Genomic DNA, 22,723 nt, shown 5'->3' on the forward strand with positions numbered 1-22,723 from the left:
TATATGTGCTTGCCTTAATTTTCTAAGGAACAGAATTTCTGTAGGAAGAAAAATAATTTTTCTTCTCCATCAGCAGTAGAAGCTGGGGGGATATAAAAATGGATAAACAAATCTGACAGAAAAATGTGGGCTTCAAGCCAGTTTGCAGCAGTGGGTAGAGACTACCCTGGATCTGACTCAAAGCAGCGTAGGCAAAACTCACACCTCCAGGAGACTTAAATGCCAGCATCTCTCTTTGAAAAAGTTGTATTATCCTCTTCTTCCCAGTTGAGTTATATCCAAATTGTGCTGGAAGGAGATATCTGCCTCTCCCATTTCCAACAGCACATATCCATTTGAATGGACTACAATGAGATGCAATACAGTAATTAACTTTGGTTGCTTTTCCAATTAGATCGGAGCTCTTTGGACTCTGCCGCAGATCAACAATCTCTCAGAAGTCTCACAGATGAGGAAAAAGGGCAGAATGGTGATTTTGTGCAAGCTAAAATCTTTAGTAGGAGGTACTAACACCAGAAACAACTTGGTGAATAGATCAATAAGCAAAAAAGAAACTTACTGCAATTTTAGATACAATAATACTCAAAAATAAACTGCAGCTACTTTCCATTTAAGCCAAAGATACATAGCTCCATAAAAGTGCACGTTATTCCCCACGAGTTTGTACCTGTTTTGACCCAAAACCTGACATGCAAAGTGTCACCCTAGATTACCCTCCTCTCAAAATACAAACAAAACACTCCAAATGAAATTTGTCATCTTTTGTGCTTTGTGTCACAGTAATTTAATTTTTAAAATCATTTTGAAACAGTTGAATTATTTACATCTGAAAATTAGCTAGCTAGCATCATCAGTTGCTTCTCACTTCCCTATTTTCTATGCATCGCTGTTCTGTGGAAACCTAGTAATTGCATAGCAAATCCGTTTATGCAAATTATTTAGTCCAATTTTCACAGCTTCATGTCACTGCTGCCTCAATCTGCTTTGGTCCGAAACTCGGTAAACAAATTAGGACTTGATGGAGAATGCAGTCTATTGACTATCAGGACCCTTAGTCCTCTTCCATTTTCCTTCAAGGCTTTTGAGCACCACCACCAGTCTCCCCCTGCACTTATGTTACCAGCAGTTGGGACAAAATTTGAGAACTTCTGTATTTTATAACAGACACCTACATCCATTGCGAGGCAGGTAGATCCCACTAAAACATTTGCTCTGAGCAATTTTGGGAGACCTCCTGTCCATCATGCCCACCCCACGATGGACGTGCATTCCATTTTGAAATCCTCGCAGCCATTTGCTCGGTGGGTGGCAGGAGGACCCCTGAAGCACCAGCATCACTTCTGCAATTTTGAAGTGTTGCTGCCAAACTCCCTGGGAACCTGAGAGTTCTCGCAAAATACAGCGTCTAGCTTTAAGCATGCAAGTTTGAAATTTTCGGTCTTTGTATTTATAGGCATAATTTGGAAAACTTCAGCTTTGCGCTCTCTAGCACACAAAACCTTAGTCATAAATAATTTATATCTAACAACTCCACTGCATGATATGAAAGGATTTTCTCCTAAAAAGTCTTACTGCATTTATCAGAAAACATGTCAACCTGTCTTCTTCGCATCCAAAAATGTAACACAATCTGAAAATACACGTAAAATTGAAGAAAATAGCCTAGTGAACATGATGTGATAAAGTTTCTACCTTGGTATTTTCAATAGGGGCAAATATTGAACCAATGCAAACCCCACAGCCCTCCTCCTACTGCCACAGACTTACCTTGTCATGCACAAGAAGAGAAGAAACTGTGGAATCCCATTTAGCTCCCGTAATCCCGTAACTGGTAAACTGGTTTTTCACAATACTACTCTAAAAGCCCTGCGGAGATACCACACATAGGAAAGGATACAACACAAGACTTGACAGGTCAGCATGTACCTGGGCTACTGAATTCAAGCGGGATTTCTGAAGGTGGAAATTTACTCTTCTCCAAGGTTAACACAAAGCAAGAATAACTATTAGACAGGCGGTAACATTTATGCATCTTCCTACCACCAGTCTCTCACCAAAACCAGTTTGGAAGCACCAGATTGCTCTGGATTCTTTCAGCACATGGCCTTGCTTCTAAAAATGGCAGAGCTGATGCAAAATGCTAGTTGGTTTCCATGACAGTCTTTCCTTTACATCATCTTCATTTCCACTCAATTTTCTTGGAGGGGGGGGGAGAGAGGAAAAAAATCCCCATGACAACACCCCCCCTCCCCGAGCTTTCAAAAAAAACAAAAAACAAACCAAGCTTTGTCAGAGTTTTACTTCTTCACTGAAGAACAGCAGAAAACAGAAATGTTGTTCCTGTAAAAGTCATTATTCTGTGGTGGGTAATGGTCTACACAGTTCAATATCTGACGTGGGCGTTTATCCACAAGGACACCAACAGCTATTCCAAATCTTGGGTACCAACTAGCTCCACAAACCCGGCTCAGCATCAGCTTCTTCGCAGAGTTTCCTTTGCAACATTAAAAAGAAACTGTCCTACAAACATCCCCTGATCACTATGAGGTACAAGACAATAGCTTATTAGCACTGTCCGGCTTTTACCAATTACTGCTCAAGAGTCGGCCTGAAACACAGTGAAGGAACAAATACAGTTTAGCTCTGCTTCATACACCACAGCCACTAACATACTCCAGGGAAAGAGAGCTCTCTCCGCTCTCACTTTATGTGTTGTAACAACCATCCCGGTTCTGCACAATAAATAAATAAATCAACAAAGCAAAGGAAAAATGCTTTCACCAAACTGAAAGTCACCATGTCCAAGTTGCTACAAATAACTCCAAAGGAAAGGTCCCGATTCTGCAGCGTTTATCTGCCCAAGCACCATCCCTAAAAGGATTAAAATGTACCTGAGCACAGGAAGGCTGTAACTGGGTCACTTTTTGAATGGAAGAAACGTACAGTAATCGATGAAGATACAACATCCATCCAACAACGTCAGAGGTGCAGTGGCAATGTGATGGAAATGCAAGTATTTGTCAAGTTCTTCATAGTACCACTTTCCACTGATTCATGTGGCCGATTCAAATGAGTCTCCTAAGTATTTGCATACCGGATGTTTGTGTCACTTTAACACATTTCAGCTACATTTTTCAGAGCTGCTTAAGATATTTGGACACATTTAAAACGAAGAAGCGACTGCATCTGGTTTATTTACCCAGTCCGACAACGTCACCTTAAACAAAAATATCTGCTCACGATACTACAGCAGCTTTACCAAAGAAGTAAAAAATAAAAATAAACACCCCCATCCCATCTTTGCATTTCCCAATCGACCATCGTGAGAATTAATATCCACGCTATTCATGCTCTGAGCAGCAGAGCGCAGCACTGGCACATTTAATAACCAGCTAGAGTGTATGCACAGCTGCAAAGCAAGGACAAGCTCCTGGTCTGGTACCCCAGGGGCCTGTGTACCCACCTGTATTTGCAGAATTCGGCTAGGTGCTCTTACTCAGGAAGGAGCAAGGCGTCAGATAAATATTACCCCTGAGAGTGCAGGAGTCTGGCATACTGATTAAAGCAACCCAAGCCACTGCATGCAAAGAAGCAGCTTTGAGATCCAACAGAAGAGCACAAAGATGGTTTTCAGAATGAGAAACAGTTCAACCTTTTAAATTTTATAGATTTTTTTTTAATTAATTTTTTTAAAAAACTCATTTAGCTCCTTACTTAGTGCAAATATCTTGATCCCTGTTGCAAAGAAAGATAACAGCAACATCCTTTCTGACATGCCAAAGGACAGCTGTAGGACTGGGTTAGGTGCAGGTGTAGCTCAAGGCCAGAACAGCTGGAGTAATTAGAGGTAGTACCGCCTTTTTAATTTAGCTCTCAGTTTGGGGATCATGGCATGTGGGGAAAGAGTCACCCAGCCAGAGATGCCTTTAAAAGCTCATGGTAAATGAGCAATGTGAGAGAGGAAAGCCAGTGAAAAAATGACAAGTGCTTCCAGTAGGGAAACTCTGAATACTGGCCGTGCACATTCTTAATCCCATGTCTAGGAAATCTGCATTCAATAAAGAACATACTTTAATGTGTATCATTCTTTGAGTTTAGGACTTTTAATTCCATTTTCCACATTCCCTATCAATGCTGAATTGTTCTAGCCAGTACTTACTGCGTGGCATGGTTAACACTGAATTCTTCTCTTTGAAAAGACCACACAGGATGTGTTTTTTCTACTCCCGGCTTCTCCCCTCCAAAGGGGTGAAAAAATAAGAAAAAGAAAAAACTTTTAAGCATTGCCATGAGCCGGCAAATTAAGGGAAACCTCTCATTCCTGAGACTTAGCGTTATAGAGTTAGTCCAAGGCATCCATTTACCATAGTTTAAAGGATCAGCCTGGAGTGAACAAAGACCAAATTCTTAACTATTCATCTACTGTGTTTTCAAATAAAGTTCGCTAGCCCACAGCTACACGGGTAAAACCATTTCCAGCTCACACGTAAAACAGCTAAATTGGGAAGTGGAAGCCGAGACTCAGAGTAAGGAGCTTGGCGGCTGTACGAACCTGCTTTGGCAGTACTATTGTCACCATGACCAAAGTTCAGCTCTGTAAAGCAGAGGGATTCTATGTCACAACAAGGTTTCCTAAGTGAGGCTTAAAGAGATGTGCAGAATTGCACCGATTGTCTGTGGATGAACCAAATGCACCCAAAGGATGGCAGTTATTTCCAACAAAACAGTCCCACACTTGTGTTTTCTTTCATGGCTATCATTTGTTTTAGTGACAAAAACAGATGCACCAAGCAAAAATGAATGGTTGGCTACTGAGGACAACATTAGCATGATAACCACCTGACAGCTTGAAGTTTGGATGTGACAGGGCTATAGTGAAACAGCCCTGAGATCGCCTTATTACCATTCACAAAGATCTCAGCCCAGGGAGCCGCAACGGTACAGTACACAGCCTCACATAATAGCATACTGGTGAAGGAATGCACTTTCTTTAAGAACAAAAATCCCACATACAATATGCGTGGGAAAGGCAGCCAGGGTTAGAGTCCTCCTTCTGTACAGCCTACAAAATAAATTTCCGAAAAAAGCCACAGAAAATAGAGCATCCAATGAGCACAATACTTCCATTCCAGTTCCTTGGTGACTAAAAAAAAAAATTTTAAAAAGACCCCAAAAATCCGTGTTTGATGCACAACTTCTACAGTCTATTGGTTTCAGAGAGGGAGGAGGGGATCCTAATCACGGCTTAGGTATAAAAGGACAAGCGGAGCTTTGGGTTGTTGTGGTAGAAAGCAATTTCTCATCACACAAAAACCTACAGAGATGAATTCAGCCTGAAAGTAGCAAATACCACTCTGCTAAGTCCCCTGGCCATATCCAGTGATTATGCAAATAACAATGTTATGTTGTGTATAAATCAGCTTAGAAACTGAAGAATTTTCCTAATGCAGTAGAAGAAAGATTGAAAAGGTGGAAGAACCAGCAGCCTGACATTTAACCCCAGTACCTGAGTCAGTAGAGTTAACGTGAATTTGTATTTATGCATGTAAAGCCAACCTGGACTCAACTTTTTGTTTCTAAAAAGAGCCGTTTCCAACGGCATAAAATAACAAAGTGGTATATGATACACTTATTTTCCAAAGCCTTATAATAACACAGTAATGTGAAGAATGTGTCTACTTGTAACGTGCAATGTATACCACAAGCTGCCCATAAACTTCTGAATGACAGAACAAAAGGGTGAGTTCACTACGTCCGTTGAAGGGTTACCTGGGGAAGCCTGGCCTACGATCTCAGCCCTCCGGAGAGCCTCCAGCCACTGCTCACCATACCTGGGCAGGATTTGCTCCTTCCAGCTGCCTCTCCTGACCAACCATTCAAAAACCCCGCTCAGCCTCAACGAGCCAGTGCTCCGCACCAGGTTAGGAGAGATGCCGCAACGCTGGCAAACCGGAGGTGACATTGTTCTCCAGAAATGACCCGATGTCACTTGGGTGAGGTCCCAAGAGGACACCTTATGTATGCAAGGGTCTTCCCCATGCTACTGGGCAGCAAAACTGGGAAGGTGAATGACAGCCTCTTCCTCACATCACCAAGAAGAGGAACTCTGAAGAAATTGATGAGCATCTTCACCCTCCAAGGATATTTTCTTGCATTCATAAAATTATAAGCTAAAAGCCGAGGATTTTTTTTTTTCCCCCTCTAAAAGTCAATATTTAAGGAAAAGAACAGAGACTGAGGCATAAAACCAAAAACATATGCACAGAGAAAAGAAAACCAAAACAAACTAAGACGACATTCCTGCATGTGTGCAACTAACACACCGATCATCTATTCAGACCAAGAAACCAAGAGCAGGCAGGTGGCCCCACACAAATACAGGGAAAAACCTTGTGCCACAAAGCATCAACAGTTAAAACCTTGGCTTCTGCAACAATACCAAAGAGCCACTTCACATGTTTTCAAGCCAAAAATATTTGCTTGCAGTACAAGCCACAAAGCAAATCAAGAACACGCAGTCCCTAAAACTTCTTTTACAGTCTCTGAAACAGAAGGCGCACCAGCAGCACGGTTAGCCTCAGGGCATAGTTTCATGATAGCCTGGCTTGAAGAGGTAAAGCCAATTTTTTAAACGCCCACCCCAACCCTTCAGCCCCAGGCTACTCTCTCCTACTTCCTCTCACTGCAGCTGCAACTGTTTTAGTGGCTGCAGTACAACTTCCCGAAACAATCCAGATTAAAAAAAGAAAGGAAAGCTGAACTTCTTTGGGGGGATTATTTTTAAATGAGATTAGCTCAGCGATTCACTTCCCAACTCTTCACCCCAGAAATTCTCTCACTGTAACTGTGCTGAGACACTCCTCTGGCACATGGGTGGTCGGAGAGAATAATCGAATACAGCAACTTCCAAAAGTAGATTCCTGCAATAGAGAAGCCTGGTGTACTCTGAATCCACAGAAGACCACAGCCAGTGCCACAGGGATATCACGGAGTCGAAAAACTTACCATTGTTATAGAGAACAGCAGTGATTTTCAGTCTGAAACAGTGCAAAGCAGCTCTGACATCACTCATTGGAGGTCACACACCCTCACATAATCAGGGCACAGCCACAATCCTATGGATCCTACACTAGCTGAGGAAAATTAACTACACAAGACACACTACCTTCTGGGGCGAGAAACCATTTAAAGCCTTACTTGATGGAAAAAGCACTTGTAGCAAGCCCCTACAGCATCCATCACAAATGTTCATGGAACAACCCTAAAGCAGAGATGAAGTGTTAAGACCACTAGTGCAAAAACAGGATCATCCCTGCCCTGGCAACCACGGTATTTGATCAAATAGCAACAAATGTCATGCAGACCTACACCGACACAGCAGTGACCAATATAAATGTAGCAAGGCAGAACTGGATGGAATGATTCAAATAAAGAAATCAGGCTAAAGATTACCAACATTTTCAGGGAGTAATTCATCACCTTATAATTAAGAAGGCTGAATCATGACAAAAAAATTTATACCTACAGCCTTCAGCAAGGCAATATATACTTTGATGTGTTTTGTTTGTCTCTCGGAGTTCAGTTGGGGGCGGGAAAATGGAAGGGGATAGATGAGAAAACTATCGACAACCCTTCAAAAACTGTTCCATCTTTTTTTGTGTTATGTTAACTAAGAAGCAATGAACACTGATTTTAAAAAAAATAAACAACAACCACTTATTTATAAGAGCCTCCTTTCCTGGATGTTCCATCTTATTTTTAAGCAGCTGGGACTACAGAAAAGTGATTGACAGGTAAATAAATTACAAGTTTTATCTCCCAAATAAGTACATTTCAAACAAATGTGGCATTTCTTAGATTATGACAACAAAACATGCGTAAAAAAAGATCATCTTTGGAATAGGATGGGAGGAAAAGAGGAGGATGGTCACGACAATGTAATCCTGTCTTCAGAGCTCATCTCAGACTGCCTCTCCAAACTTCATAGTGAATAACCTAACCTAATTACAGCATCACCACCAGCCCCAACCATCAGCACAGCATCACCGTGCCGTTACCAACGGGCAGCTTGTCTGAGCAATGGGTGATAACAACAAAGGGTACTGGGATATGAAACTGTCTGAAATGAACCTAGAATTCTATAACCTAAAACCCAAGAAATTCAGACTGGTCATTCACAGACCGAGCAGTTACCACACCAATGCTACATACAGCACTGAGCCCAGCGGTTTACTCACAGTACAATAAACAGAGGCACTCAGGCTCCCTAATGCCTTCGCAAACCCCGGGGTAAGTGCCTAATGTACATTAATGCATGGGTTTGCCTACCTATGCCTCTGTAATTTGGCAGAGGGCTACTGGGAGCATTCAAAAAGTTAGTCATTACACCCCAGTGCCATCTTTATCTTTTTAATTGCCATTATCCCCTGTGACCATAAAAGAAGTGGTGGTGTGTAAATACATGACCCAAACATTTCACTTCGCAAGACACATCATTTACTGATGTTACTTTAAAATACATAGATACGCAGAATGCAAAATAACGGTGCATTAAAACTGGTGATCACGGTGAACAACAAACTTTACTGATCCAGCCTTGGCAAATTCTAAGTCCTTCCTTCTTTGCTAAATGTTGCATATTCACAGATTTTAAATGAGAAATTTAGAAAATGTATTATTTTTTCTCCTGGATCAACACTGTACTGCAGGACTGCATATACTGTAAAGAAAGTAAATGTAACTAGAAACAATTGCTTCAATAGCATCACCAATGAAAATTAAATGATTGCTATAAATTAATACTTACTGCCAAAAATATGGTATCCATTCTGGCTTAATTGAACTCATTTAATTGGCAAACCCAAATGGAAGCCAATGTGCCAATTAAGTGATTGTCCCACTTTTCAAAGATTCTCAGGGACAAGCTTCATGCTGGGAGTTAGCCTTTGAAATACAAACGACTCTCTAACCAAAAGGGAGAGAAAGAACTATACACAACAACCTAATACCTTGCCAAAAGCTTAACGAGGGGAAAAAAATACTTGATTTATGCAGCAATAACAAGGAAAACAAGTTATGTGAATTGAAAATATAGGTTACTGGTGCAATGCCAGACCAGAACTGTTTTGACCAAAATATTATTACAGCCCGATGACTGCCTGGTGTGCTGTATGGAACATTTGTCTCGTATCAACGCCTGTATTATCCACACTAACTGAAATCCCGTTTCTCTCCCATCATTATCATTGTTACAAACAGCGTGCTGTGACCTACCTGCTACGCAGTCTAAGCTAAGAGATTCCCAAAAGATGCTGCCGAGCACTGGATAGACAAGACATACTACAGGTTCTGCAGAAGGCATACTAACCCAGGCAAGACCAATGCCTGAGAGCCTTCAGCAGCACAACACTAATCTCCAAATGTCAAGGTAACATTTTCCATCGCATTTAAGAAATGTAATGACTCTTAAGACTTAGAGCCGAAAGCCAACTGCTGGAGCATCTGCGTGAAGAAATATCTAAAGTCCATTTCCACTGAATTGTCCAAGCTGTTCAAAAAACAACAGAAAAAAAGCAGAATTGCAGCTTCTACTGAGACTTTCTACTTAAAACTTTCCCTTGCACTTGAGAGCTGAAAACTTCAGACTTTTAAAAAGAACCTGCAGGTAGGCATTCAGAGTTTAAAAGCAGTCTTTTTCACAAAGAACTCCATGGCATATAACCCATCAGAAAACAGGCTCAGTCTAACAAAACCGTCTACGCCATTACTGCTCCCAAGGAGATACCCAGCTGTAAAATTCTGGTGTTGGTTCATACACATACAAAGCACAAAGAGCTGTAAGCCACAGGAATAAAAAAGCCATAGTGCCAATTTTTACACGTTAAAGGGTATTAGAAATCACCATAGTTGAAAAGGCCAAACAAATGGATTTACCGCATTCCCTCCTTCTTCAGGTTTTGCCACAGTCCCTGGAAGTATTCATGTTAGCTTGGGTCAGCACCAATGTACTCAGAAACATGCCTGATGGCTTTTGAATTTAAAACCAACCCAGCAAACAAAAATTATTTAAAAAGAAATCCTACGTACCCCTATTTTTTGCACCTATTCTTGCAGAAGCCACAATCAAGATCTGGGGCAGCAACTGGGCTAAGTGCTGTACAAAGAACAAGAAACAAACCCTGTGCTAAGGAGAGTGAAATCTTTCTTTAAACCTTTACAATTCACTAATCTCTACACACTTTTATAAACTGCATTTAAAAATAGTTTTCTCCTCACTCACGTCCCAGATTCAACAGAGTGATATATTGAGGTCTCATTAAAAAGCCTTTATTACCTTCACAAGCCAGGGTACCTTACCTTATCTAGCATCAAATGCTGAAAATACTACAGATCTCAGAATCCACCTGATCTGATAGAAGAACTAACATTATTTCAGAGACTTCATAGGACAAGGTCTAACCCCTGTGCCTTTCTAAAACAGTTGTAGGCTTGTATTTTCCCAAAGAAAATTCCAGCAGCATAAGCCAAAAAGGATGCTGCATACCAACTGCCAGTGACCTGCCTTCTTGTTCACTTACACATTAGCCAAATTCAAGGATTCATAATGGTTTCCATCAGTAATTAGGTTCCTGCATCACACCTTTTCTAGGCAACCTGGTTATAAACCAGTAACAGTTGGGGATACTACGGTTGTCATCTCTATAACCTCATCATGGGCTGTCGTAGTTCTACATCCCAAAAGCTACCGTTCAGAGGTGCACCGCAGTTGGAAAGGCTGAAGAACTCACGGTCACCTTCAGCTGTGATATACTCAGGAATGACTCCCTGCAGACATTCACTGTAGGACGTGACAGGGTGTCAGGATGAACACCTATATTCTCATGCTCAGGGCACTATGGAAAAAATCTCACAGTAAATAAAATCTACCACAGCTTTAAGACTCATATTTTGAAAGCTTCCAAAGGTGAAAAGTGGCAGACACTGCAGAAAAAGCAACCTTTTCATGAAACGCACACAAAAGAAATCCTATTTCTAGCTTTGGAGGAAGTATATTCACCTTATCTCCAGTGCTCTCCAGATATCTCCTTATCTCAGGTTAATGCAGCTTCAGGTGGCATCTTTCTGTGACAGCGTAATTTCAACAGGGTGCATAAATAAAGATTTTTATATTTATCTCACTGTTTTAAGCCTGCTTCCCTACAAAATTTAGACAAATGGAAGAAAAAGGCAATGGGGATGAAGCAAGCACATGTGCCTGAGAGCACACCAGCCTGCTGCAGGGAGAGGCTCTCAGCATGCTGCTTTTAAATCGCCACTTAGTGAACTCATGAAAAGGTGCTGAGAGCAGGTCAGATGGTCAATAATGTAAGGTAAACATAATATTAAGTACAAATATCAGTTTATGCTAAAGTTAATGACAGGCTGAGGACAGCTGTTTTGTAGGCTAATATGAGAAATACTATTTAAAGGCTCTCTTTCACAGCTTCATTTCTTGTAATATAGAAATAGAGCACTCTTCAGGACCTTAGAAGGAAAAAGACACTCCTTTCCTTTAAAATAACATTACCATCTCAGAGAAATGTTAGAAAATCCATACATTGCAATATCACTTGGCTCAAATACAGCTCTTCATCCCTGGAACTCAGAAGTGTTCTACAAAGACAGTCAATATCATCAACTGCATTTTCCAAACTAGAGCAGAGAAAGAAAAAAAACGGCACGTGTGAAGGTTATGCAGCAGGTAACTCGCTGGGGGAACGGGAGGCTTAGACAGCGAGAAAAAATGGTAAATCTAATATGACCAAATTCTAAAAATACAGAACATGAGTCGCGGGGGGAATACAAAATATAGCAGTCCTTGAGGGCTACTCGGGCAGCTGCCTGATTATCTAACTCCCGTAAAGTCTGTCCAGCTACTGTTGGGTCTCTTTCAGCCTGGTTCTCGGTATCTGCAGCCCAGAATTCCCCAACTCCTAGGAAGCTTCAAGAACCACCAGAAGTACCCAAACAAACCAGGTCTCCGATACAGAATCGCTTGGCTTTCTGCTAAACCACGAACAAGCAGAAACAAGCGCTTTTTAAGAGTAGGTGAAAGTATAAATAATGAACATAAAAAAAGATTATAAAAGTAGTATCAGACAAAGGACTGAAGCTACTCAGGTGCCCCAAATAAACTGGCAATGACAGAAATATTAAAAGCAGAGTATCTGCCCTGCCTTTTATTTACAGTACAGGAGGACACTCAACCTCCGTACATTTAGAAAGTTTATTTTTTATTAAGAAATAGCTCTGGAAACAAAGCACTTCTATAAATTAATAATAAGCACTTTGAAATATATTGCGGATAAAAAAGGGGGGAGGAGAGTAGGGACGACTTGTATGTGTTCATCTAACTGTGAATGCATAAATCGCCTTTTCCCAAAGTACAAAAACATGTACAAAGGAGAAGTTCAAGAGACAAATGAATAAGCATCACCAGTCCTTCGACTGTGTCAGAGCTTCCCGAGCCCTCCCTAGTGTTGCTAGGCTCAGCATTTGCTCACCTGGCGGAACGTGAAATTCATTTCAAGTGACAAAGCCTTGCACCCAGTTGGCTCTCCAGCTGTCTGCCATGGGAAGCAATGGAGAGTGGCAAACAACACAGCTATATGCAACCTCTCCAAGCCCCGGCAGCCTCCGTTCCCCAGAGGCCGAAATAGCAAGCAATGACAAAACCTGAGCTCTGCAACTTCAACAACTGCTAACCAAAAATTAAATGTATTATGCCACTATGAGATGCTCGCATACCGTGTCAGGAGCATGCGCTGGGAAAAGGCTAAACTAGAGGCTGCTAAAAATGCAAACTGAAGGAAAAGAGCAAGGAGAATATTCTCAGGCTTTAAAAAAAAAAAAAAGGAAAAGGAATATAGTAGATATATCAGGAAAAAGAATGTAGTAGATGCACTGGTTAAACAGAGAATAGAAAGTGACAGTGTTGAACACTGTCCTGTAAATATTTACATTTTGTAACTGTTACCTTCTAACTGGAGAGGCAGAGGTTGAAAGTGGAAATTTGATTCACTCAACACAGTAAACATGAGCAAGTGAGGTTTTTCCTACCTACCTACAATACATTCAGAGGACCATGAGGTCAAAATAAGGCTGTAAGCACAAATCCAAGCCATCATAAATACAGGTTCAGTAGCTTCACATGTAGCCTGTGCTTCATCATACCAAATCATTATGCAGCAAATAGTAAGGTGTGAATTTTCTTGTTTAACGTCCTCTAAATCTCTTGTTTATAGCCACCTGGACACGACATTTGTGTATTGCTGGCAACAGAGCTGTGCAAGAGGACATGTTCTAAAAAGTGAATTACTAGTTTGCACAGGGAGAGGAGCATTATGCATACATGTAGGCTGCAGTATAGAGCTGAACATGGAACAAGGTCCATGAGCACAACAGCCTTGATAACGACGGGGAAGTTATGAAGCCCGAAGAGGTGAACCTTCCCTTCACTGTAAATTGGGTATGGTACTGAAATGAGGTACGGCAGCTAACTTGTGTTACAGGTGGAGACACAGAATTACAGCCTCGAGCTCCTGAGACACACCTCGAGGTTACAGACAGCAGGGTGTCGAGCAGTGATTTACAGGAGACTCCTGGCTCTGGGGTGCTACCAAGCACCGTGCGCTGCGCCTGGGAGTGCGCGCTGCCGGCTGGATAACGCTGATGGGAACAGACAGTGCTCTCAAACAGGCGGCACCAGCACGAACTGCTGGCCAAGGCGGAGAGAAGGAAAAAATACCCGCGTATGAGGAAAAAAAAAAAAAACATACTTAGGCAGTGACAACTGCAAAAAGCCAGAATTAACAGTGGATAAGCAAGGAGTCAAGCAGAACACAGAAAATACCAACAGGCAAAAATGCTCATGATACCTAAGTTTTGGGTTGATTTTTTTGACCTGAAAATACAGCTTGGAACAAAATACTATCATTGTATTATATACAGTTTGATGACACTTTTAAAAGAGTAAAACACAGAACTTTTGTTTCTCCGTTTAAAAATTAGCATAAATACCTGGCTCGTGGGGTGTTTCTTACCTACACATTTTCTGAACATTGTATAAAGAACAGCTAATCCAAAATCTATTTCACATGACCCAGTCAGATAGTAACAGTGCTTTAAACTTCAAACACTGCACTGGGATGCATACCCCTCAGCCCTGTACATCAGATGAATCTGGCTGTCCTGCAGTACAGCGAATCGCCCCTCTCTCAGGCTGCTGGGCACTGCTGGCAGGCCAGGAGCAGGGAACAGACAGCTTTTCCAGTCTGAAGCCCTGTCACTGCTACATGATCCAACGAGAGGGAAAAATTGTCACTGGTGCCACATCACAGTAAGTAATCTTAGCCCTGCTGCTGGACCACCCACCCCACAAGAGCATCACTGCACCCGGAATATTCAGACATTCCCCACATTCAGGGTCTGTCACTGAAGGCAATTTCCTCTTCAGCTGACTATGCCAATGAGGCAGTTTAGAAAAATCTGAAAATAACAAGCAGGATACAACTTCCAGACGCTCCTATACTGAAACAAGGCAGGCCAAGCTTCTGTGAGGGAAGATAACTTCACAAAACCACCTAATCGCATTGCCCTGTTTTGCTGCTAATAAAATAACATCTGACCTTCCAAGCTCAGCAAATGCTAGAGGGAGCTGGGAGGGTGGAACTGCAGGTACTTTACTCACTCATTTAAAAAGAAAACAAATAAATCGAGGTAACACAGTTGCCTGTGGCCCACTGCCCACTTGCAGTGCCTTCTGTAAGCATGAGACCAGCACCTTTGCAGTTGCTTTTCTGCAATCCTGTTCCCTCTGATGGCAGGTTAGCTTTCAGGCTGACATTTTATTTCTGTAGACTTAACCAGCATTTTGCTGAAAATCTTACTCTTCCACAACGCTGCATGCTTCAAAGGGCATGGTTTTTAAGTTCCCTTTACACTCAAAAGTCTTGCTGAAAAAGAGGTTAATGCAGACTGAAAATCGTTGTGACATTATGGACCTTTTAATTGGTTACTAGACTTGCTCTGGGGCACATATTAATAGGGCAGAAGCGTTATGCATGCTCCTTCTCTCTCTCCTTGACAAACTGCCAGAGGAAGGAAAGTATTTTGGTCTTGTAGAAAGTACTATGCAATCCATTTAAAAATCTGAAACTCAGGGACTATAAATCAATGTGTACCTAGAATATAAGAGTATATTGTTGAGAACCAAAAATAATGCACATAAGAAACGCAATGAGGTCTTTTACCATAGCGCTGAGTGTCTCCTCCCAGTCTGGCCTTTCTCTGGGGTGGATGCTTCTCTGAAGCTCTGGCACAAAGTCATCTTCTTCTGCATGTACAGAGGACTTCATCATTCTGGAAAGGAAGCAGAGAGGTTTGATGCTCAGTGACAATTTGTGGGTAATCGTACATACAGTCTGTTATGGTGCTCAGCTGTGTGGCTCACACAATGATATAAATGCTTTTATAAATCCAGAAGTCTCACAGACTTTTAAGTTTCTCTTCCTTCCTCACGGTACAAGCAGGACAAGAGTGTAAGTCTGGTGGAGAGACATCTGCAATTCCGAACCAATCAATGGATAATTTTCTTTAATCGCTGCACAATTTGCAAGTCTTAAAACACAGAAGGCAGCAGAGGAGTGACTTTCAGTCCATTTCAAAAAATTGCTTCTATTGCCCAGGCAAACAACATTAGCCTCATAAGAAGAAACACACACATTTGATTCCTCAGTTGTCACTGCCTGTTTTGCCTCGAATGGAGATAGCCGTTTCCATATCTTAGCCTGAATTCACATCGCAAGCCATCAGCTCTCAGAGTTCTTACTGATCCTATCTGAAGGGTGAGCACCTTCAATCGCCCCAGCTCTGCAGGGATGTGCTCAAATCAGTCTCATTTTATCAAGGTAAACTTTTCTCCAGATAAGGCGCCGTCTTTCAAATACCCTATGGAGTATATTTCAAGCCTGCATGGAGATCAGAGGCTCAAAGTCAAAATTTTAAAAGTATTCATAAAATCTTCTCAGCCTATCCTTAGGCCAGCTCTGCTGTTAGAGCCAGAGAGAGCCCTTATATATTGCACTTGCAGGCTGTATAAATGTGCCTTTGCAGAGATCATGGTGCAGAGCTGAAGTGTCAAAGGCCTGTTTGAAGGTCTGGTATTATCCATTCTGGTTTCATTAAACATGAGATTCAGGCAGGCTTTTATTTTATTAATAGATCACCATTTATTTACTTAGGGTAACCCACAGCAGGGCTGGTTTGGCTAAATGTTAACTGTGTCCATTTACGTATCGTTTGACTAAAACAAGCATGGTGAAAGGCATTTCAGAAAACTCCTTTGCTTTGGATCGAGATCTGAAGCTCTGAAAGCCCTCCGTGCTAAGTAGCTGGGCCAGAGACCTGATGATTTGGAAGAAGGCACAATAAAGCTTTCCTCAGGATTTCTAGACACTTGGGTTTGGCAATACTGCAGATGTACAAAAAGATTCTAAACAAATCATTCCACAGAAGCTTTAGTCTAACGCCATCGGGCGATGGAATGAAAAGAAGGGTAATACGATCAATACCCACCTTTCTACCCCACGGTTAAAACAAACAGCTTATCAAAACACACGCTTTCTTAGTTTAAAGACTTGAAAATAATGAGATTGAATTTACATCCTTATCAGCACTTTGGATTACAAACGCATTTACTACACAACTTGTCAGGTTTATGGCAATTCCTCCTGGATTTCTCATCAGAAATCTGCTTTCCTTTCGAGAAGCAAATTCCCTGAATGTCTAAAATGTTGCCGGTACCCAGGGTTGCCCAGGGACACAACTCCTCCTTCCATGAGGTGAGAAACATTCACAAGATCTGACCATGCTCTCTGCCAAACGGCCGACCCTTGCTCACACCCAGTCCCCAGGAGCCCGTTTAGGTTTAAGGTACAGCAGGCGTTACTTTCTAGAAAGCTTACCGCACAGAACCTACAAAAGGGGAGAGGGCAGAGATCCGTAATAAAGATTATAAAATAGATGCATGCAAACACGCTCTATGTATTACACAAACTCTACGCTTAGCCTGGCTACAGGGAACTTTATTTCAAGTTACTCCTGGGAAGGCGCTGCAAATACTGGTGTTGGCTGTGGTGTAGGGCTGAGTGCAGCAAAGAATATGTTCTGTTTTAAAATAACCCTGGGAATCAGAGCCGTGTTCTGGGTCTGCATCCTCATAGTGGACAGACAGGGATGACACGGTACTCAGTCCTGTACTAGACTCCAATCTATTTGCTCACATTATTTGTTTAATCTGATTATACCTACAAAACTCTATGATAAACTCTTCCCAAGCTCTTCCCACTGAGATCCTGAAATACAGTGCTGTTATTGGTCCTACTGAAGGTGTTCTGGACTTCCACTGGAAATAAGAAAAGCTCTGCATATAAAATTGCATATTTAAAACAGTCAGTTCTTTGAGCATTTGCCAGACTTGTTTAACAGAATCTTCTACTACTGATGGAAATTAATATTTCATCACAGTACCGCAAAAATATTGGAAACAATACTGAAGATTTTCTCTCTGACACAATTATAGACACTCGATAACCGTCTGTGAACCCTTGTTAATCTTTAATAGGAGCTATTTAATTCCATGCCCTCTGAGACAAGAGACCAAGGAAGGCTGAAGATGCTACAGGTAATATTAGTCCCTTATATATTAAGTCTAGCGGCTTTTTCCTGTGTATCCCCGATCTGGATAACCTGGAAAATAACCTTTGTGAGTTAGCAGCACTGAAACACGGGCATGAGTAGGGCCAGAAAGGGGGAAGAAGAGGAAGAAAGCAGCTACTCAAGACACTGCCCTTTTTACACTGTTTCAACAGACTTTCCAAGAACTCTGCATTCTCAAGGAAGACATGGAGAACGAAACCGAAGCTCAGGGTCCGTGCGAAAGCGGTCAGGAAAAGGCTCACAAGAGTGGCATCCACCTGCAACAACACTCGCAAGCATTATTTCTGCATACACCCTCAACTAATCTTCTGGACTTCCTACAGGAATTCAGCCGTTCATTTTCAAAGACGTAGCCCTGTATTTTGGTGGGAGCCCCACTGGAAGTGCCCAAACGAGAAGCCGACGAAAGTGTAACTGGGGAAGAGCCATGCTGGTTGCTGTTACCAGGAGGATCAAAGAAAACATCCTCCGGGCATAGAAAACCTTGGGGCCACACAGCAGTCACACATTGCGATTTTTCCTGGCCTCACCCCAAGGCAAGCTTGGAATATTATATATAGGTATAATCATATGCACACATTTTTATATGCATGTCTATTATGTATATTTGACATTATTTTAATTTGTAGAGCAAATAAATAGCACAACATACCTATGTCTGATTCACCACGTATGTCAAGACTAATTATCTTGTTTCTGCCATGGATCCTTTTTCATGGGAGGGGAAAATACCTTGAGTCCCACTAGCACTTATACAAAACACTGACACGGATTCTGCAAACATCAAAGGCCAAACAAGTTAAAGAAGCGGCTCTGTTCTATAAAGCCTATGTTTGGCTATTTCATGGGAGTTGTAAATGACTGAAAACTCGCTACAAAATTTAATACTAGCCATAAGAACAGAAATACAATTTTATTTAAAATGCCACTTCTTCAACTGCTTAGCAGCTCTGAATGCCCTTCAAATTAAATCTGTCACCATTATATTAATAAAAGTTCTGGCTGTATGAGGCCATTAAGCAATCTCTCTTCAGATGAATGAATCCTTCTTCATTGTAAATTGAGAATCAAATGTACTGGAACAAAGGTTTACAGGACATTTCACAAAAGGCACAGCCCACATTCACACCCATTCTTTAAAGTTCTCTGGTAGGTCAAGTTGATGAATTTCAAGTCAGAGCTTGTACATCTGTACATGGTACAACTGTATCAAAAAAACATCTAAAGCCTTTTTCCACGTTCTCAAATCCAATTTGCTGGTGCCATCATTTATGGTATTTGCATATCTGCTTATCAGGAATTCACACATTTCGGTGCTGTTCTCCTGACAGGGCTCCCCTATGGTCCAGAGTTACTGAGCGCTAAGTGCTACCTGCACACACTACGGAGCATATTGCAGTGCCTCACAAGGCTGATGGCACCTGGAATAGATAAGCACAGGTGCTCTATAGCACAAGTAAATTAACATTTGGCTTGATGTCCATAAACTCTACAGCTACTCTGTGTTTATAATATTGTAAATATCAAGTACTACTTCCACTAGGAATCAATTTTCCCTATGGGTTTGAAGGAGTCCCACATCCACAAACATCAAGTGTTTCCACCCTTCTGATTGTGCAAGAGAGAAAGAATCATAAAGAGTGGGTTTGTGGAAAGAACTCCTTAAATTAAAGAGGGGAGGAGGAAGGACACAAACTTTAAAATATCACGGGACTCCTACAAGAATGTTTGTTCCCCTCATTTCGGCTCTCTGGAACGTGCCATGTCCCACTGGCAGACCACAGCGGTACGAGTAACACAGTTGTCATGGACTTTGATGTCATCTAGATGCTGATGACACGCAGATTAATAGCTCTCCTCTGGGAGGACACAAGGGTGTTGACAAATTACTTTCAGACGTGCCTGATGGCTTGAAAGCCATGTGCTAGCACGGAAGCATGAAGCCTTTTGAATGTCAGACTCCTCATATCAGATAGTTAATTGTCTGCTTGACAGATACTCATTTTGGACTGGCTATATATTTTTTAAATTAAATGCCAAGCGTGATCTTTAGGTTGTGCTCCCCCATGGGGACATCAGGCAATTCAGCCTTCCTTGCTGCTTCTCCCTTCAATGACTTTTCTTTCTGACCTCAATTTAGAAGGTGAGAGCCGATGATAACTGATTTATTAGTTTATTTATTATTTATACAGCACTGTTGTTGTCCCTGGAGACTTCTCAGCCAATGTAAAAGCACAGCTCTGCCCTACAGAACCAACGATTCAAAAGGATTTAGAGCTCCACAGAAAGTGATGTTTTTGAGATATAAATTCTACCCAAAAAGCCATATTTAAATAAGGCCCGTGCTGACACAAACCCATACTGAAAACCAACGAATGCCAACGACTATCTGATAAAAACTGCTATTTACGCTTCTCAAATAATTTGCACAAAAGGCCAAAATCACAGGGTCTTTGCCGTGGCATTAAAAAGGAACTACAGAGCTTTGCATTGCTAGCGAATGCAACGCGCAGGGAAGTGTACATCCACTTGGCTCATCTCCCTTGCTCCTAGCAACCGCCTCTGTCTTCAACAAGCACTCTTCAGTTTGCCACTGTTAACAGTCAGTGCTCAAGAGAGAGGAGAGCAGGGGAGAGTGCACATAGCAATCAGAACAGAATTACGCTGCAAGTCTAAGAGTCAGCAGTGCTGCTGGGCTCCATCACAACAATGAGCACAATATTTTATAGACAAACGAGATTCAGGTTTACTTTAGGGGACATGGTTTAGAAGTGGGCTCGGTACAGTTAGATAACGGTTGGACCTGATGATCTATCTTAAAGCTCTTTTCCAGCCATAATGATTCTATGATTCCAGGCTTCAGGACTTTGCTACAGGTGAACCACAATGCAGAAACCTCTAATTAATGCCGATTCGATCCCATAACTCTCAATCGCAGCACGGAGAGGTAAGCCAACAGTGAACCAACAGAGAGAGACCTTGAAAACTCTGCTTCAGAGGGTTTAACAATAATTTGATGAAGCTGAGGAGTCACAATGCTACACAGAAAAAAATATGAAAAGAACTGCGGATGTCACCATACAATATACGACAGCAGAATTAAGACAACTGTTCGCATTGTATGTGTTGCCCCTTGTCACCATGAGGAAAGGCAGAAAAACTAGGAAACAAGAACTGAGACCCTGCCCTAAGCTTATAAACACTTGGACGAGAAGTTGCAATCAAGAGAGAAATACTGATACATCTTCATTTCTGACCTCAAACTTATACCACACACACACAAAAAAAGGAAATGTCATGAGAGATGGGGGAAAAAAAAAAAAAAAAAAAACCAACAACGTGCACACATCCTCCCCCAACCCACATTTTCCAAGTAAACTCTGTGTCCATGAAATTAAAACTAATACAGTGGAAAGGAAGAAAATAATCATGCAATATGGAAAGCAGAGATAGCTCAAGAGCCCCAGGAAAAACGAAACATGAGATGGGAATTGAAGGCTGACAGTGCTGACCTGAAAGAGGATTTAATTTCCCATGTTTTAAATCAGCTTTGTCAACACCTTACTGATTACATTATGTCCATCTGTATTACATAAAACAAGATTTCTGAAGTCTGTCTCAAGGATCACACCAAGTGAAGACAGAAAAGACCTACAAGGTCAGCTTAAAGCGCACCTCATAAATAAACAAATGGTAAATGGATTGTATTTAATCCTCAACCACAAAATGAAAACCTGGCAGAACTAAATGGTTTACTGTGATTGATTCTACAATGTTGGAAGCTGTAATTGCTACTTTTAATGGAAGTTCATAGTCAGAGAGCCAAAATTAAATTGTTTGGGAAGCCACTGCGCAAGAAAAATTAATAGAGTAACAGTATATTACAATAAGAGAATATTTTCTAAAAATAATTTGATTGAAGTGTCATTCAAATATCAGAAAGCACAAACCAAACTAAACTTCTCTGAATTACTCTATGCACTACCTGTATTAATAAGGCTGTATTTATTGCCTAGTGTTAAAAGTCTAGCTCAGTGGGTTTCAGCTTGTGGTCCGTGGATCTGTGAGGGTCTGAGAACCACTACTATGAGTGAGCAGAAGTTGAAAAAGAAAAAAAAAAGTTCACTGGTGCTATGCAGCTATTTAGTGAATATGCACCTTTCAAGGAATGTCAAATTTGTACACATGCTCAAATAAAGGCGGCTGGAAATCATTAAGCTACGGGAATAGAGGTCTTAACGGGATCATCACTATCACAAAGACAAATGAATTCCATTTTACTGATTGCGATTGTTTTCAATAATGAATCATGTAAACTACAGCTACAAACATCATTTCAAAATACTTTACAGTACCAGAATTTCTAGCTTTTCCAATTTTCAAATTCTAAATTCAATCTGGTAAAACTATACCTACACCCAGGGAAGCAGAGTTAGAGATCACCAATATACTACCCCCAGAGCCAAATGAATTGTGTGACCCCTAATATTAATCATTGTTATTCAACTCTACAAGGCAATTTACAAGGTCACAAAAAAACTCTTCATGAACATTTTTAGTTCTGGGGTTTCTACTCCTACAAATTATTTTTTTTAAGAAAAAAAATTACTTTCCCACTTGATGTACATCAACACCTGTTAAATTAGATTCTCAGCTGTCTGTCAGAAGAGAAATATCTTTCTCTGAGGAAGGAAAAAACCCTACCTTTTTTTAATTAACCTTCCATTTAAGACTATATGACATTAGAAAAACATATTTTTAAAATAAAAGATAGGAACTTTTAAACAAAGATCTTTTTTAAATCAGCAGTATCCCTTGATTAATTTTTCAAAATGCCAGAGTGGACATGTTGGCTCTTCCACTGTTAATGTACCTCTACAGAGGGAAGCAGAGGCGGCCAATAGTACTGCAGAGATTAATTAACATCCTGGTTTCTTGCCCTGTTCCAACTCTCTGAACATGCTTT

General features: G+C 41.2%; 1 protein-coding gene across 1 annotated transcript in view; it reads right to left on the reverse strand.

Annotated features, from left to right (window-relative positions):
• The window catches only part of ARHGAP32 (Rho GTPase activating protein 32), a 158,950-nt gene extending 143,551 nt beyond the window's left edge, over window positions 1–15,399 (reverse strand). The window contains exon 1 of the mRNA XM_082493848.1: window positions 15,291–15,399. Coding sequence (XP_082349974.1) covers window positions 15,291–15,398 — 108 coding nt within the window. The 5' untranslated portion in view covers window position 15,399. The remainder of the gene's footprint in view (window positions 1–15,290) is intronic.
• Between the last annotated feature and the right edge of the window lie 7,324 nt (window positions 15,400–22,723).

Source organism: Vanellus vanellus (assembly GCF_965231255.1).
Source record: "Vanellus vanellus genome assembly, chromosome: 21".
NCBI lineage: Eukaryota > Metazoa > Chordata > Aves > Charadriiformes > Charadriidae > Vanellus > Vanellus vanellus.